Here is a 14,502-nt window from a genome sequence, read left to right on the forward strand (position 1 = left end):
TGTGATGTTCAACAATGCTCATGCCTCCACTATTTATACCAGACAGAAGAGAGACACTTGTGTTTGTGCGTGGGTCACAGCGGGGAAAATGTCCCCATGGACTAGCATCATGCAGCAGTGTATGTGAATTAGACATACACTTCCGGTAAGACTGCATTAGCTGAGGCAGCCAAAAAAGGTGCTCTCCTTTGTCCTTGAGTTTAGGTACAAAGGCTCTAATCTAAAAGGCTGTGAGACGGTTTTCCCCACAAAAAAGGAGGACTATAATATCACCAGGCACCGTGACAGCAATGCTTTGAGCAGAGAAACATTTTACATTTTAAGACGAGTTGGTTACAGAAAAAGAAATGAAGAGGAGGTTTGTTCATGCCACTGAGATTTTGCACTGCCGCCTCAAGGGTTACTGAGGTGAAAGCATAAAGAGAAACCAGACATCCCTTGTATCCTCTTTTGCTTCTCCAATCAACTTTCCCCCTTCAGTACTTCTCCATACTCTGAGCCATGGGGAGAAATTGCTTCCATCTCGTCTCCCCTCACATTTTCTTTTCTACCAGCAGGACTGAAGGAATGCTACGTTGGTGTAATGGAATTCACTGAGTAGCTAATGATCACAGAGGGCCAGATGGACCAGAAGGATCTCTGATTGGTTGCTCACTCACACATTCATTCATGAATCTGCTGCATGTCCATCTCTCCTTTTCCTTCTCCAAATCTTTGCTTAGTTTCTCTTTAAGGATGGAGGAAGAATTCTGTATTTTTAAATTGAAAATGATCATTCTATATGCAATAATAGCCTACTCTATGTTCCTGGTGGTCTGTTAGAAATAGGTTCCACAAAAACATTGGTTATCGGTCAGCATTTACTCCTGCTCAGATTATTTCTCCTCTGCACAGTTTATGAACTATAGTGTCAAATATCATATGAATTATGCCTTAAAATGTGTTATAACATGAAAGAAAAAAATTGATTTTGTGACCAGGTTAAGTGATAAGACTCAAACCAATAATTCAACTAATATTCAAACACATATATCACAGTTCTATTTTCCAGATTTGTCATGATGATGATTTCCAACATGGTACCTTGGGTTGAAAATCATAGTTACAGTGAGGTCCTTTTATTTCCTATTATACACTCACAATGAGAATCACTACGTAGAGCCTTATGTAATGTCTCCTAACTTAATAAGTAATATGTTCTTTGTTTCATATGAATATCCCGGTCCCCGTATTAGTTGGTTAGTTATTTCAAATATGTATATTTCAGCACCATGTAAAGGCCCGTGGGGTAATCACTGAGCTGGTCTCTGACCAGCGTCATTTCTGAGACCTCATGACTCATCAAGATACTGGTGTAGGTCACACATGTAAAAGGCGTTACACCTGTGCTTCAGGCTGAGTTGTATTCTCCTAAACTGTCATGAAAATAAATCACAAAATGTCCCTTATGGGTCTTGATTCATGTCTTTGAAACACCTCTCTACGTTGAAGTATGTTGCTATCACAAGTTCATTTTTTTTGCTCTTTTTGTATCGAGTCAAACTAAAAGAATTGTCCAACAGAAATTGGTATCAATATCCTCATTAAATACATCTGAATAACTTTGAACCAAGTGTGGTTATGAGTTTTTCTCCACCGTTTTCACTTCTCTCCTCTCCATCCTTTCTCTTCTCGTCTGTTTATCCTCTAAATACCTCTGCTCTCATCCCACCTCCCCCTCTGTCTTCTAACTTACTTTCTTTCTTCAAACTGTGCCTTCTCTCCTCCCATTTCTCTGAGAACGGGGCATTTCTACCTGTACAAGAGCTCTTCAAACCTTCCGAATCCCCTACAGGAAGGAGAATGTACTGTACTTACGACTTGTTTCTTCCTATCTAAAGCATTCCGGCTGTTGCTACTCTCTGCCCCCAAAATGCTCAGCGGGCATTTGCCTGGAGAATAAAGTACAAAACATTTGAAACTCTACAAATTTACTGGAAATTTAGACATGGAAACCGGATAGGACAAAAAAAAGAGCTGACGAGCCTTCAGTTTGCAATACAGTGAACGTGTGATGGATTTGGAAACACTCTGATTCGTCTAATCTGCTTTTACAGCACAATGATTGAGACGTAGTGACAGAAAACCCATTTCACAAATTGTATGTTCTACCGACGCTGCAGTTGTTTAAGCATCTTTCAACTTTACAGCTGATAACGTTATTGTTCTGGATGAATAACTGGTTTACATCTGCAGCAGTCGGCTGTTTTCAGCATAACACTCTGGATACAGACTGTATGCTGCCCGCCCAGCAATAACGAACTGGTGATGGTCACAGTGGTGCATTTAGCAGCGAAGGAGCCAGATGTGTTTCCTTCAGGAGTTGGTGGGGAAACAAACAGAGCAAAGAGGAGAGAGAATATTGGACTTGTATTGAGCAAGAAATCAACTGGAATACAACTCACAAGAAATGCTAATGTTGCTGTGTGTCTACAGGAGCAAACTGACTAAATGTTCAGTCAGGCATCTTGTATCGTAACATGTATTTCTTTAATCTAAGAGTGAAGGTGAATTCATTCAGTAAACATGCCTCAACCAGCGTGGACTTCCTGCAGTAGACTTCCGAGGACTGCCCAGTACAAAGATATGTCAGGGAGCTTCAAGTTCCACTTTCCACACCATTCAGCGAACCTGCATGTATAAACATCAGGAAAATAAGGGCTTTGCTTCAGGTGCCCTGCAGCCTGTGGGCAGAAAGATGATGGCTGTTGATGAGCCTGTCGAACTAAATCAATCTCTCAGCTGGCAAGTCAGCGAGAGAGGGAGTCGACCGGTCCAGCAACCACTGATGCAGCTGGCCTGCAGCCCGGCACACACAGCAGGGAAGACAATCCCAGAGGGTTTTTATAGCGTGAAGGTGAGCATGTCAGCGAGCTCCAGCCAGGCAGGCCCCACAGGTGAGAACAGAGCCAAGGAGCTGTCCTCTATCGTCACCTCCCAACACTAACAAACACCGTTCTCTCAATCTGTGGTCAAGAATTGACAAAATATGAAGTTGTGTGTCAATCTATCTGGTTGGGGTTGACACCAAAACCTCACTTACTGTAAAGGCCTCTGGTGCATTTCATGGAAGCTCAAAATCGAGCTAAAAAATGTCATGACATCTCTTCATTTTCATGCCATCCTGTCTACTTAATTTTTTTTTAGAAAGCATTATAGTCTCTGATATTTCTGTGTTGATATTGTACAGCACGTGGACAGGATGCAATCATCCGCACCCGACAGGAAAATAATAATGTACTATTTGGAGCTCCGAGCATGGAGAATCTCATTGAAACGCCTCATAAAGACGACCGGCTACAATGGTCCCTCTCATTTCCCGAGAGTCACACATTAATTTCCTATGTGCAATAAGGGGAAACAATTTTGTTGGAATCCAACAGGGTCAAATCTTATTGGTCAGTAATTATCACTAAAGGTGTGAACACTGAACATCATATGATGGTCTGTCAGTGAATCAGAACGGTTCATCGCTGTAATCACCACTTTGAACATTATTAACTGTAACCTTATTCTCACATACTGAGGAGAAACAAGTTCCCTTTCTCCTCAGAAATTCTACAGGAATTAAGCAACGGTACTTTATTCACAATTCTAGAGCTCTGATATCAATTTGAATATTTTCACTGACAAAGTCAAAGGAGCGCTGATTACATTTCCAGGATATATCTTTAATTCTATTATTATTTTTCAATAGCTAGCAGAGTTGTATTCCACATTCAAATCTAATATCCAACAATTTTGCAGGCATGGAACCTAAAGTACATGTTTAAGTTGAGCTGAGAGCAGCACACGACCAGAGAGAACCTTGTGTTCTGCATCTTCATCATTATCGCTCACTTCTTTCCTCCCTCTTCTATCTCTGTAGTGATCGACCCACTTCCTTCTTTTCCTCTGCGTCTGTTGGACATCCACTAGTCTCATAATTTCATTCGTATGCTTCATGAAGTCCAATCAATGCTTTACTTTTGCAAAAATGTGATTGTCCGTACAATTCACCTGAAAGCCACAACCAAAGGCCTCAGTACTGAGTCACACGGCCGTCTACTCCCTGCTGACATACTGTGTGACTGATGCTTGATATGGAAATAAGAGTTACAGTTATGGCACACGCTGTATTTATCCCTGCCAATAAATGATCTTTTCTCTGAGGGAGGTCAGGGGTCAGAGATCGGGGTCTGCTGCATATCAGCACAGAGGGATTAGCTGTCTGTCTCTGTGGAGCTACAGTGTGAGGAAAAACTAGGCTTTACCTAGAGTCTTCCAACTTTTCTTTTTTTTAGAAATTCCATTTCCCTTCGAGAGATTAAAATCAAAGCTGTGATGTTATCAACATTATACTCTTAACTACACTACAGGTCACTCCATGTTATTACAGCCTGTCCCCTGATACTAGAGCCTGTAGCTTATGTGACTGACAGGTGAGTATGTAAGTATGAATATGTAGTGTCCAGTGGTTAACAATAGCTCTAACTATGACCTGTAGTTGATGATGACGACTAAGATGCAAAAAAAACATTATCCATCAGTTTTAAATGATTTAAAATTCACTCAACATGTAACACCGCATGCTGCACATCCCTTACCTTGAGCTATGGCTATGGACTCGAACCTGTGAAGTTCTCGCAGCAGACAGGTGCGCTCGGTCGGGTGGAGGGTGTAAATAAACTCCTTGGCTCCGCGGGGCGAGTCGAGGGGCTCCACGGACTCCTTCAGCGGGTGCGTGCCGAGGTTACGCCGCTGCACCAGCCGCGCGGGGAGAGGAGTGCCCGGTGCTTGGTGGTTGCTCAGTCCGGCTGTGGCCAACCCGGTCCCGGCTCTCAGAGAGAGGGCGGGCGGCAGGACTCTCCGCAGGCAGGGCAGCATCGCTGGGCTCGGGAGGGGAGACCTGATGGAGAAAGAGTGGAGGAGGACAGCACAACAGGCCCGGTTACACACTTCATACGACAAGCCGCTTTTATGACAATATCTGTGCCCATCATTTGAAATGATCACTGCAACTACCGCTCCGGCAGTAGCCGACACGTCCTCCGAGTTATGAGGGGGGGGGGGGGGGGGGGGGGGGGGGGGGGGGGGGGGGGGGGGGGGGGGGGGGCGAAAAACGGGCCTCGCAATAACTATCACACATTATTTAATAACACAACGATTTCGGAAGCCGTTTTGAAGAAAAAAAAAACAGAAAGAAAAGACGCGACAGATGTCCTAAAAATCCCACTGAAACTTGTCTTATCGGTCGCACCTCAGTCGATGCTCCGCTGTCCCGTCCGACACAACCTCCGCGAGAGGAAAAACCTTGAAAAGAAATAACAGAAGCTGCTCCGGCGCGCGCGTTTCTTTTTTCTTTTTTCCTTTATAAGCAGCTGTGGAATCTTCTAGATGGTCGTGCGGAACCTCGAACAGCTAACCGGCTGTGTACCGAGAAAAAAAAATCACATATTTGCGGCTGGTTTAACCTCTGGTTGACGGGATGGCACGAGGCGGAGGATGTGAGGGTTGGGAGGGAGGAAGGAGGGCACGTCAGCGGCCGGCAGCCCGATAATATTTTCCAATAGCAGCGCCGCTTTCCTCTGTGCGTAACTCTGACGGCACCGCCGGACGTAACGTCGACGCTGCACACGGGCACCGATATATGTAACGGTCGGTTGTCTTCGTGTCGTACTCCGGGTACGAAAATATGAGCGTTTAAATCAACGGTATCTGCTCTGGTGACGTCACACAGTATTGCACGTCACGGAGTCAAAAGGACTGTGTGTGTGTGTGTGTGTGTGTGTGCGCCCATCTCTCCCTCTGCCATTATGCATGTGGGACATTGGAGCTATTCAGCCAGACTGCCGTCCACACCCCGCAGAAAACATGACACCATGTGGAAGTTATGTGTCGGGGAGGAAAACCTGCTCTCCGGGCCAGGAAGGGGGGGGAGAGCGTTGGTCTTACTCATAACCTTCTGCATGATGTGTTGCTTGCCCTCTGTGGCAGATTGATGCTTTTCGGCCGCACTTGTGTTTGTTAGACGAGTGTTTCCAGGCCTCTGAGGATGGGAGGAGTGACGCATGCGCCAAGCAGAAGCCATGAACCAGGTTTGAGTGTTAAAAGGAGTTCAGCGCCCCCTGGTGGCCAAGCACAGAAACACTGGGTGTAAAGCGGTCACCAGCAAAACAACGGGCTCAATGTATTTAGTTACTCCATGAGAGATCAATGTGCAACAAAAACAACGATTCAGAAATGAAATGTCAAGCTCAACTTTAAAAGTTTTGAATTTTGATGGCGAGCGAATGTAATCTGCTGATAAGGGCAGCGTGACAGGGTAGAAAGCTCCAGAACAGCAAATAAATGGACGAGTGTTTTGCCAACTTTATCTCAAAGTTCAGGAATACCTACGAGATGAAATCGTTCGGTTGAAGATGTTTCCTGAGAGAAAGATGCATACAATATTCGGGAGGTGTTCTTGTCTCATGTTTGATACTCTTGATCCACACAGAGGTCACGCACACTTGCACAATCAAGAAGTCAATGAGCCAATGCAAAATGTATATATTTTTTATTATATTGCTAAAGCGGTCATTACACAAAAAAAATAACAACCTTTTAACTTCCTGAAACAAACTGCATTATAGCCTGTTGGACTGTACAGAGACAGATAGAGAGGTCAACTCTCCTCGGGGGGGGGAATAATAAGCTAAAAACTAAACTAGAAACAAGGTATTAGTGTACATCCAAACCCTCACAAACTATAAACGTCTTAATCGTAGGTTATACTGGCTTTTGGCAACTCTGATATAATATATATTTATGCTAGCAATTTAAATATGGAAATTACAGGTTGATAATATATACGTTTAGACATGTTGGACGGCCAAAAAAACAAACAAAAATATTAACATCATCAACAATCTCCAGAACTGAATGCTGGGTTTCCAGAACCATCTTGGAAGTAATATCATCTTTGACTGTTGAAATCAAACAGTAGAGTAGAGTCGTGTGGCACATCCCTCCGTTGACACTTTGGTTTTAATTCAGGCAGAGATGACAGCTATCTTTTTTACATCCTTCATCATCACTTCTTTTGCTGCCATTTCTTCTATTGTACATTTGGATTTCATTAAATACATAGAAAACCTGTTTAAAATATAGTAGATTTTCATGCTACAATGTCTTTGGAAACCGTAGGTCAGATTAGGTCACACCTTGTGGACTGTGTGCATTTAGCTTAAATCTAATAATAATATTTGATGCCAACAAGATTAACAAGTTCAATACATTTTTTTTGTCTGAAATCAGTTGTAAATAACTGGGTTTCAAACAAATTAAAATCATCTTCAGGAAACAGTTACACGTTTGCATGTCACCAGTCTGCTCCCAGCTCAGTCGCTATAAAATAATTAAAACAGGAACATATTAATTTTTACAAATTATAAAATGATGATTCAGGCAAACTCCTTCTGAAGATATCCACTGTCTTGACTTAACAGAAACTGGTCTGGAATCAGCTCTACATCATGCAAATACCATTTGTCCCGAAAATGTGAACCCATAATACTGATGCAGGCTTCACCGTAATAAAACCCCAAATGTTAAATCGTGTTTCAGACTTCTGGAAGTCAGAGGAACACATTTAGTTTGTATTTACTGGTCGTTTTTAAACCAGCCAGCATGCATACAATTATCAAAATGAAGTGCAATTACGCATGTGTGTGAAATACGGGACTCCAATGAATCGTAGTAGGATGGTCATGAACATTTCACTGATGAAACAACACATCATCAGATAGTACATGCATGGATAGAGGAAACAACTCTATAACTCTGATATTTTATACACGTATAAAAATAGGTTGAGAAAAAAAAGAAAAGACGAGCAGAAGAAAATAAATTAAAAAAGAAAAGTGAGTTATTGGATAACCTGTAAAGCTGAATAACATTTACATTTTCATACATTTTGTAGTAGCCATGGTCTCGCAGTGCTTGAAGTGAAATGTAAATCAAAACACAGGCGATGATATGAACTGCTTCCAGCCTCTAGTCTGACATTGCTGCACTCTAAGGGAAAGGCCTCACATCTCCCAAACAGACTTCTTAAATTACACGATGCATATTGATTTAATCGCCTAGTTTTTATTGAAACAAAATCTGTATGTATGTCCTTGACACCTTCTATGTCACTAGAATTAAAGTTGACGGATGCAAAAGTAAAAACCTAATGGATCAAAAGGACATGAGCATGCACGCTACATGTGTTTCAAAGCAGACAACAAAGAGTGACAAAACAGGTCTGCATCACTAATTACAGCTTTCTACTCATTACTTTAGAAACAACGACAAATATTTGTCCTGAAAAAAAGTCGGATAAAATGTCTAATAATATATATATATATATATATATATATATATATATATATATATATATATATATACACACATTTTAATTAATGTTGATTTTTGACAAGGCACATCTGTACTTTTGACATTCATTAGTAATGTTTTGAGCAATCGATGCGCAGCGGGTAGTTAATACGGCTAATAAATGCTACAAAAAACAAGGGGCTAATATATAAGGGCTAATATATATAAACACAAACCACTGAGGAGTTCTACAAAGCTCAGCATGTAGATATCGCATATTAATAAACAAGATTCAAAATGGAAAAAAATGCTGAAAATAAACTTCATTCCTGGCCAAAGGTAACAGGGTTTGATGATCATTATTGGAAATCCATAACTATCCGGTTTAAAGATGTGAACCTTAATGATTGTGACACTGTGGAGGAGCCAACACACTCCTTAGCAGCAGAGGCACGCAACATTATTTACAAATCATGTAAATGCTAAAACAAACTAAAACAGGTCGGAACTCGGAGTGGCCGTTCATGTCACGGCATCAACCATGTGACGCTCTAGTCACACGGTCGTCTCCGACAACTCTGACTTGGAAGTCCATTTTTTGCTTCTCGATCAGCCTCTGTCCCCGTTGGCTCGGCGGAGATCTCAAGTAACAAGTATTTTAACAGTGAGGGGACGACAACACCGCCGCCGTCAGGGCGTCCCTCCAAGTCATCCGTCAAGTGGAGGCAGTTAGAAGGAGTATTTGTCCCACGATGGTAAAACGCTCCCCAAACAATGGGACGGATTATATACACAGAGTCTTTTTACACTGAGAAGAGGCAGACAACATTGTCCTTGTCCAGCCATTCAGGAAGAATACTGGATGCATGTGTGTAAAATATGTCTTTGCGGAAATGTACTCACTGTTGTGTAATGCTACTCTGTCCTCGTTTGACGCTGTGGGCTCGGATTTTCAAAATACATTTTAGTGCTTTGGCCAAAAACCTCTATTTGAGGAGCTAATGTCTTCGGTCTTATCCTTGTACTCGTATAATTACTCCACCTACCACAAGTGGGCCTGTGTTCCTCTTTAGGTCAAAACCAATATCTTAACAAACTTGGCTTTACATTATTTCTGCGGCGTCATAGGCCAATTCAGAAAGTGTGAAGCTGAACAATGGCATATCTATGTATTTTGAATATTGAATCAGAGATGGCTTCTGCAGTGAGCGACTCTCACAGGTAAACATTTACAGAAGGAGAAATGCTACGTATTAATACATTCTCATACTAGCAAAAGAAGCCTTTTGATTGTGTACATTTCTTTTCCAAAGCCTTGGATCTCATTTACAACCACCTGAGCTCACACATTTTTTTGTGTGTGTGTGTGTGTCATGTCATCATGGGATGCGTGGTGCGGAGCGGTCGTTGGTGAGGGTTCTCTTGAGCTTGACCCCCTTGCGGATGGCCAGTAGCATGTTGCCTTCTAACTCTTCTCCTGCCTCCTCACCTGCTCCTTCCTGCCCCATCTCACTGTGCAGGTGCTGCTGGTTGGGTAGGAGTACAGTGGGAGGATTGGTTGTAGCCTGACCACTCCAGGACATCACAGGCAGCGTGCCAGCATCCTCCCTTCCTGCAAATGTTGGAGAATTTGAGATTTCTCCTCCTCTCCTTCCTCCTCCCACCTCTTCTACACTCCTGCTCCCATTTACTGCTCCGCACATATTGGGTACTGTCGGGGGTTTTACTGGGACGACAGGCGTACGAATAGGAATGGGGCCCGTTCCCACAACTGAGCCTGACCGACGGGTGGAGGGTTTTGAAGAGGGGGTGCGGCGGATTGTGGCAACCCCAGGGGTGACGATAACAGGACCGTGGCCTGTAGAATACGAGCCAGAGGCATTGTGGGTGCTGGATCCAGAAAAATATCCCTGACCTGAAAATGTTCCTGCAATGATGGAACACAAAAGATAATTTAACAATTACCAAACTGCATTGAAATAATATTGAAGTGCATTTCAGTACGTTATACAGCAGCCGTTGTAATTTGTTAACAAGAATAAGAAGATAATGAAGGACATGAAAAGAAAAAAGGAGAAAAAAAAACACAACATGAAATATTCTTCTGACGAAGTACCTTTAGTAAGGGAGTCTAAAAAAGAGTTATTGACATGAACTAAGACGACACCTTCCAAACATACAACGTCAAGCAAGTGAAAATGGAAAGATTTAAGTGTACACATCCAATTGTACCTGGGGAGGCTGAAGGATAAGCCCCAGTGTGGACCGGTGTGGGGGGATAGGGCCCTGCAGAGTAGGCCCCCTGTCCATGGTAAGGAGTCTGTGTGCTGGGCAGGCCGGCTGTGGAGGCCGGCCGTTTGCTCTGGAACATGAGTCTGTAGGACTGACTGATGTCACTGTTTCTAGGGATGGTGGAAGACTTGTCAAAGTCAGAATGCTGCTGCTCAGGCTCCTGATCCCCGGCCATTGAGAAATAGTCATAGTCTGATACTAGAAAGAACAAAAAGAGATGTTAACAATGAAGTGATACGAGCTATTGTACGTTATGATGCTAAAGGATAAGAGTTTAGCAGCGTACTTAAACATCGTTGACCATTGGTTTCTAGATTCAAGAGTGTTACCTTGTGATGGTATTGTGTCTTCGGAGCAGCAGGGTGTGTTGGTCTGGGTGCTGTAGCCACTGGAACACTGGATGGAGTCCCTACTGGACCTCTGGGTGTCTAGCTCTAGACCTCTGGATAAGGCCAGAGCCAATTCCTCATGGGCCTCAATATCACCAGCCTGGAGCAAACACCAAATAAAACAACCTTTGGTATGTGGGCCTGAGAGTCTCACTGTTTGGATAGAGCCAGGCAAAAATGTATTTAAGTCATTAAAAGAATAAACAGGTAATAATACAGGCAAGATGGGGAAAAAAAACCAGTAACTGAGGAAGCACAACACAAACATGAATATGTGCAATAAATATAATACCTGGCAGAAAGCAACATTGGCTTAATGAAGGGTGTATTTGTATGAGACGGGGACTACAACTGACCTTGAGAGGTGCAGCCACGGTTCTGTTCTTCTCCTGCACCGATGCTGATGTTTGTAGTGCAGCCAGGGCCGGCGCTGAGGTCGGGACTGAGGAACGGCTGCTGTCATTACTCGCACTACCATTACTGTCCCTTACAGCTGGCATCTCCTTGTCTTTCTTCCTCCTCAGTGTGTTGACCATGGGCTGGTCATAAGGGCCTGGTTTAGCCCAGTCCTGTAAAGAAAGACATGTCAGTGTTCATTGTACTTCACATTTCTCTGATGTACTTTTGATGAGCCCCCAAGTATAAAAGATGCAAACTGATGATGAACAACAACAACAACAACAGTGAAAAAAATGAGCAATGGTTGCATGTTGGACAAAGGAGGATGGGAACAAGTGGAACATCCAGACGGAGATGATGAACCAACCTTCCAGCTGGGGACCCGTGATGAAGGCACCATGGGGGATCCCAACGTGCCGTTGTGAGGTTGGTCAGGCAGCAAGGCAGAGGCAGGACGTGACCATGAACGAGTGGGGCACGAGGAGGAGGAGGTGGTGTAGGATGAGGAGGAAGGAGGGAAGAAGGGAAAGGCAGTGCCTGACCCTGACCCCAAACTCCCTCCGTTGGTATGCAAGTAAGGGGAATTGGCCGGACTGTAGTGGTCAAAGCCATCGGACGACTGGATGTGTGTGCGTTGGTAGGAGGAGGGATGATAACAGAAACCCACAAAAAAAATAAAAATAAAAAGGACAAACACAAATTGGGATAAATTATTGAAATGATAAACAGTGGGAAATAAAAACAAAACCAACCACATAACTAAAATCATACAAAAGGAAGACAAAATAATGAATACATATTTATCAAAACAACACAGAACAAAGGAAATGGTCACAAATGCTGAACTGAATGAAAACTGGAGCAACCGATGCACATGCCGGGGGGAGTTTGGAGGCTCCTCTAACATTTCTCTGATGAAGAGGATGCAATATACAGCCCAGTTTGAAGTTTAGTGTGACGAAGCTGTGGGCGCGTAATGCTGGCACCACACACACACGGAAAATCATGTGAAAGAGGAGGAACGGTTATGGTGGATGAGTGTGTTTCACCTGGTCAGTAGTGTGCTGAGGTGCACTAGCAGCAGCTAGAGGAGAGGGGGAGCTGCAGTCACTGTGGAGCTGCCCAGTTTCTGATACCTCAGAGGAGCTGGAACTGGGACATGGCTGGGACAGCGAGCGCAGCGGCAAGCAGGCAGTGGGACGAGACCAGAGGGAGAGGGTGAGCAGGGGGTGGGGGTGGGGGGAAGAAATTGAGACAGCGGGGAAGAATTGCAAAGACAGACATGTCAGCAGGTCGACAGAGACAAGCAGAGAGAAGCAGTTGGTTAGAGAGCACAGTAAACGTTCCACAGTGCTCAGCAGTTAGTGAGGAGTACGGGCAAATGACCGGGATTCATACCGGAATTAATCGCATGGACATCTGCAGCTTTGTTATGGGGAGCACAGGCAAGGGTCTTCTCCTTTAGAACATTGAAAGTATCCCCACAAACTCAACATGTGGGACATCTATCTCTATTTTATTAACGTTAAAGGCACAATGAGTAGGATTTGTCGGTTGTGGGCTGTAAACACAACTTAGAGGGTTATGGCGCTTGCCAGCGGGTGAAAGAAACACCCAGATTCACTCTCGTTCTGCGTGAGCTTTGTCCGCTTGGCATTCCCCCCCCCCCGCTAGATATGCGCTTTTTCAGAGCCGCCTGCCATCTTTGTCCAAAGAGATCCACATTAAATGTGCCATGGCCCAGCCTTATTGACCCTTGGTGAAGGAGTAAGCCCATGTAAGCCCTGTTTAGCCTGCTCTCGTTCAGACATAAACTACTGTAACTACACCAAGAGTGAGGCAATACGAGGGCTGGTTCCTGAGACTGTACTGTTAATAGGTTAGGTATGGACTTGCCAAAACACCTTCTTTACATCATAAAAACTTGGGAGTCTAACTATACCAATGTGTTCTGGACAGGGGAACTCTGGTTGCTGGCGGGCAAACAAAATGTCAGCATGTGTAGCCGGTTCTCATGGTTGATCTCAAACCACAAACCCCATGCAGATAATCCTCTGAATGACCACATTGATGATTATCTGGAACCTTGTGTAAGATGGTTTGGTAAAACTCACAGAATGAGACCTGCTCAGAGAGACACACTCTCGGTGCCTTTAAAATACCCTGTTGACACTGTATAATGTTATTTTACTGCGATACATTTAATGAAACAACACACAGTAAGCTCGAGCCAAACCACAGTCTGTCACAGCAGTCAGCTCTTTAATAGCAGGATGGGGCTGACCTGTTTTGCCCTGGGATAGAATGGAGGCCGACTAATTTCCTGGGCATTTATGCTATAATGATAGCAGTAAAATGACTTCACCATGATCACATTGACTTACTGTTGCCAGCTAACAGCCCCTCATAGAGGAAGATGTGAGAGAAAAGAGTTGTGTGGATTGCTAGTTTGAGGTTCTCTCTCTGTCTCTTACTACAATGACTTGAAACTCATATTTGGTTTTACAGTCTCAACTATCTGCACACTTACTTAAAAGGCAAAATTACCGAAAAGTGTGGGTAGCTGAGGGTTTTTCTTACCTTCGTTTCAGCTGCCATGGGCGAGGATGATTTGGACAATGTGTATTGGTCGTGTGATGAAGAAATGAAGCCCGAGTCGTGGGAGGAGATGCTCGAGAGCCGGACTGGGGCCTGCTGGGGTAGCGTGGAGCTACGGTACCGTTGGCAGGGGTGATGGTGGTGGAAGAGGTGGTGTGAGGAAGAGGAGGAAGAAGAGGAGGAAGGAGAATGAGAGTGAGAGCCACTGGATCCCCTGGAGTCACTACTGTTAACGCTGTTCAGACTACTGTGAAAGGGGAAGGAGTGATGGTTGAGGGGAGAACCAGAGAAGTTTGGCAGTGACAGGCGGGGTAAAGAGAATCAAGTGCACCCAAAGACATGGATTGAAGAAGGAAGGTTGAATAAGAAAGATAAAGGGGATAAAAAAAAGAGGGAATGAAGGCAGGGGGTTGGGGAGAGACAGGGTGGGAAACAATTAACACAG

The 14,502-nt window shown here is 43.9% G+C and overlaps 2 protein-coding genes across 10 annotated transcripts in view; both read right to left on the reverse strand.

The window, feature by feature from the left end:
- LOC117745179 (transmembrane protein 65-like) overlaps positions 1–5,746 on the reverse strand; it is a 28,900-nt gene extending 23,154 nt beyond the window's left edge. The window contains exons 1-2 of one of the 2 annotated variants that reach the window (XM_034553301.1): positions 5,493–5,746; positions 4,626–4,927 (exon numbers count right to left, since the gene is read on the reverse strand). In XM_034553301.1, coding sequence (XP_034409192.1) covers positions 4,626–4,905 — 280 coding nt within the window. In that variant the 5' untranslated portion in view covers positions 4,906–4,927; positions 5,493–5,746. Of the gene's footprint in view, positions 1–4,625; positions 4,928–5,278 lie in introns of both variants that reach the window. The other variant, XM_034553300.1, reaches the window with a different exon arrangement.
- A 2,385-nt stretch (positions 5,747–8,131) lies between these two features.
- LOC117745053 (protein MTSS 1-like) overlaps positions 8,132–14,502 on the reverse strand; it is a 45,007-nt gene continuing 38,636 nt past the window's right edge. For 5 of the 8 annotated variants that reach the window (XM_034553047.1, XM_034553046.1, XM_034553045.1 and 2 more), the window contains 7 exons: positions 14,040–14,304; positions 12,509–12,622; positions 11,827–12,078; positions 11,417–11,629; positions 11,001–11,160; positions 10,612–10,869; positions 8,132–10,306 (listed from right to left, as the gene is read on the reverse strand). In XM_034553047.1, the coding sequence (XP_034408938.1) occupies positions 9,759–10,306; positions 10,612–10,869; positions 11,001–11,160; positions 11,417–11,629; positions 11,827–12,078; positions 12,509–12,622; positions 14,040–14,304 (1,810 nt within the window). In that variant the 3' untranslated portion in view covers positions 8,132–9,758. The remainder of the gene's footprint in view (positions 10,307–10,611; positions 10,870–11,000; positions 11,161–11,416; positions 11,630–11,826; positions 12,079–12,508; positions 12,623–14,039; positions 14,305–14,502) is intronic. The other 3 variants (XM_034553050.1, XM_034553049.1, XM_034553048.1) reach the window with 2 other exon arrangements.

The sequence above is a fragment of the Cyclopterus lumpus genome, chromosome 16 (genome assembly GCF_009769545.1).
Source record: "Cyclopterus lumpus isolate fCycLum1 chromosome 16, fCycLum1.pri, whole genome shotgun sequence".
NCBI classification, from domain to species: domain Eukaryota; kingdom Metazoa; phylum Chordata; class Actinopteri; order Perciformes; family Cyclopteridae; genus Cyclopterus; species Cyclopterus lumpus.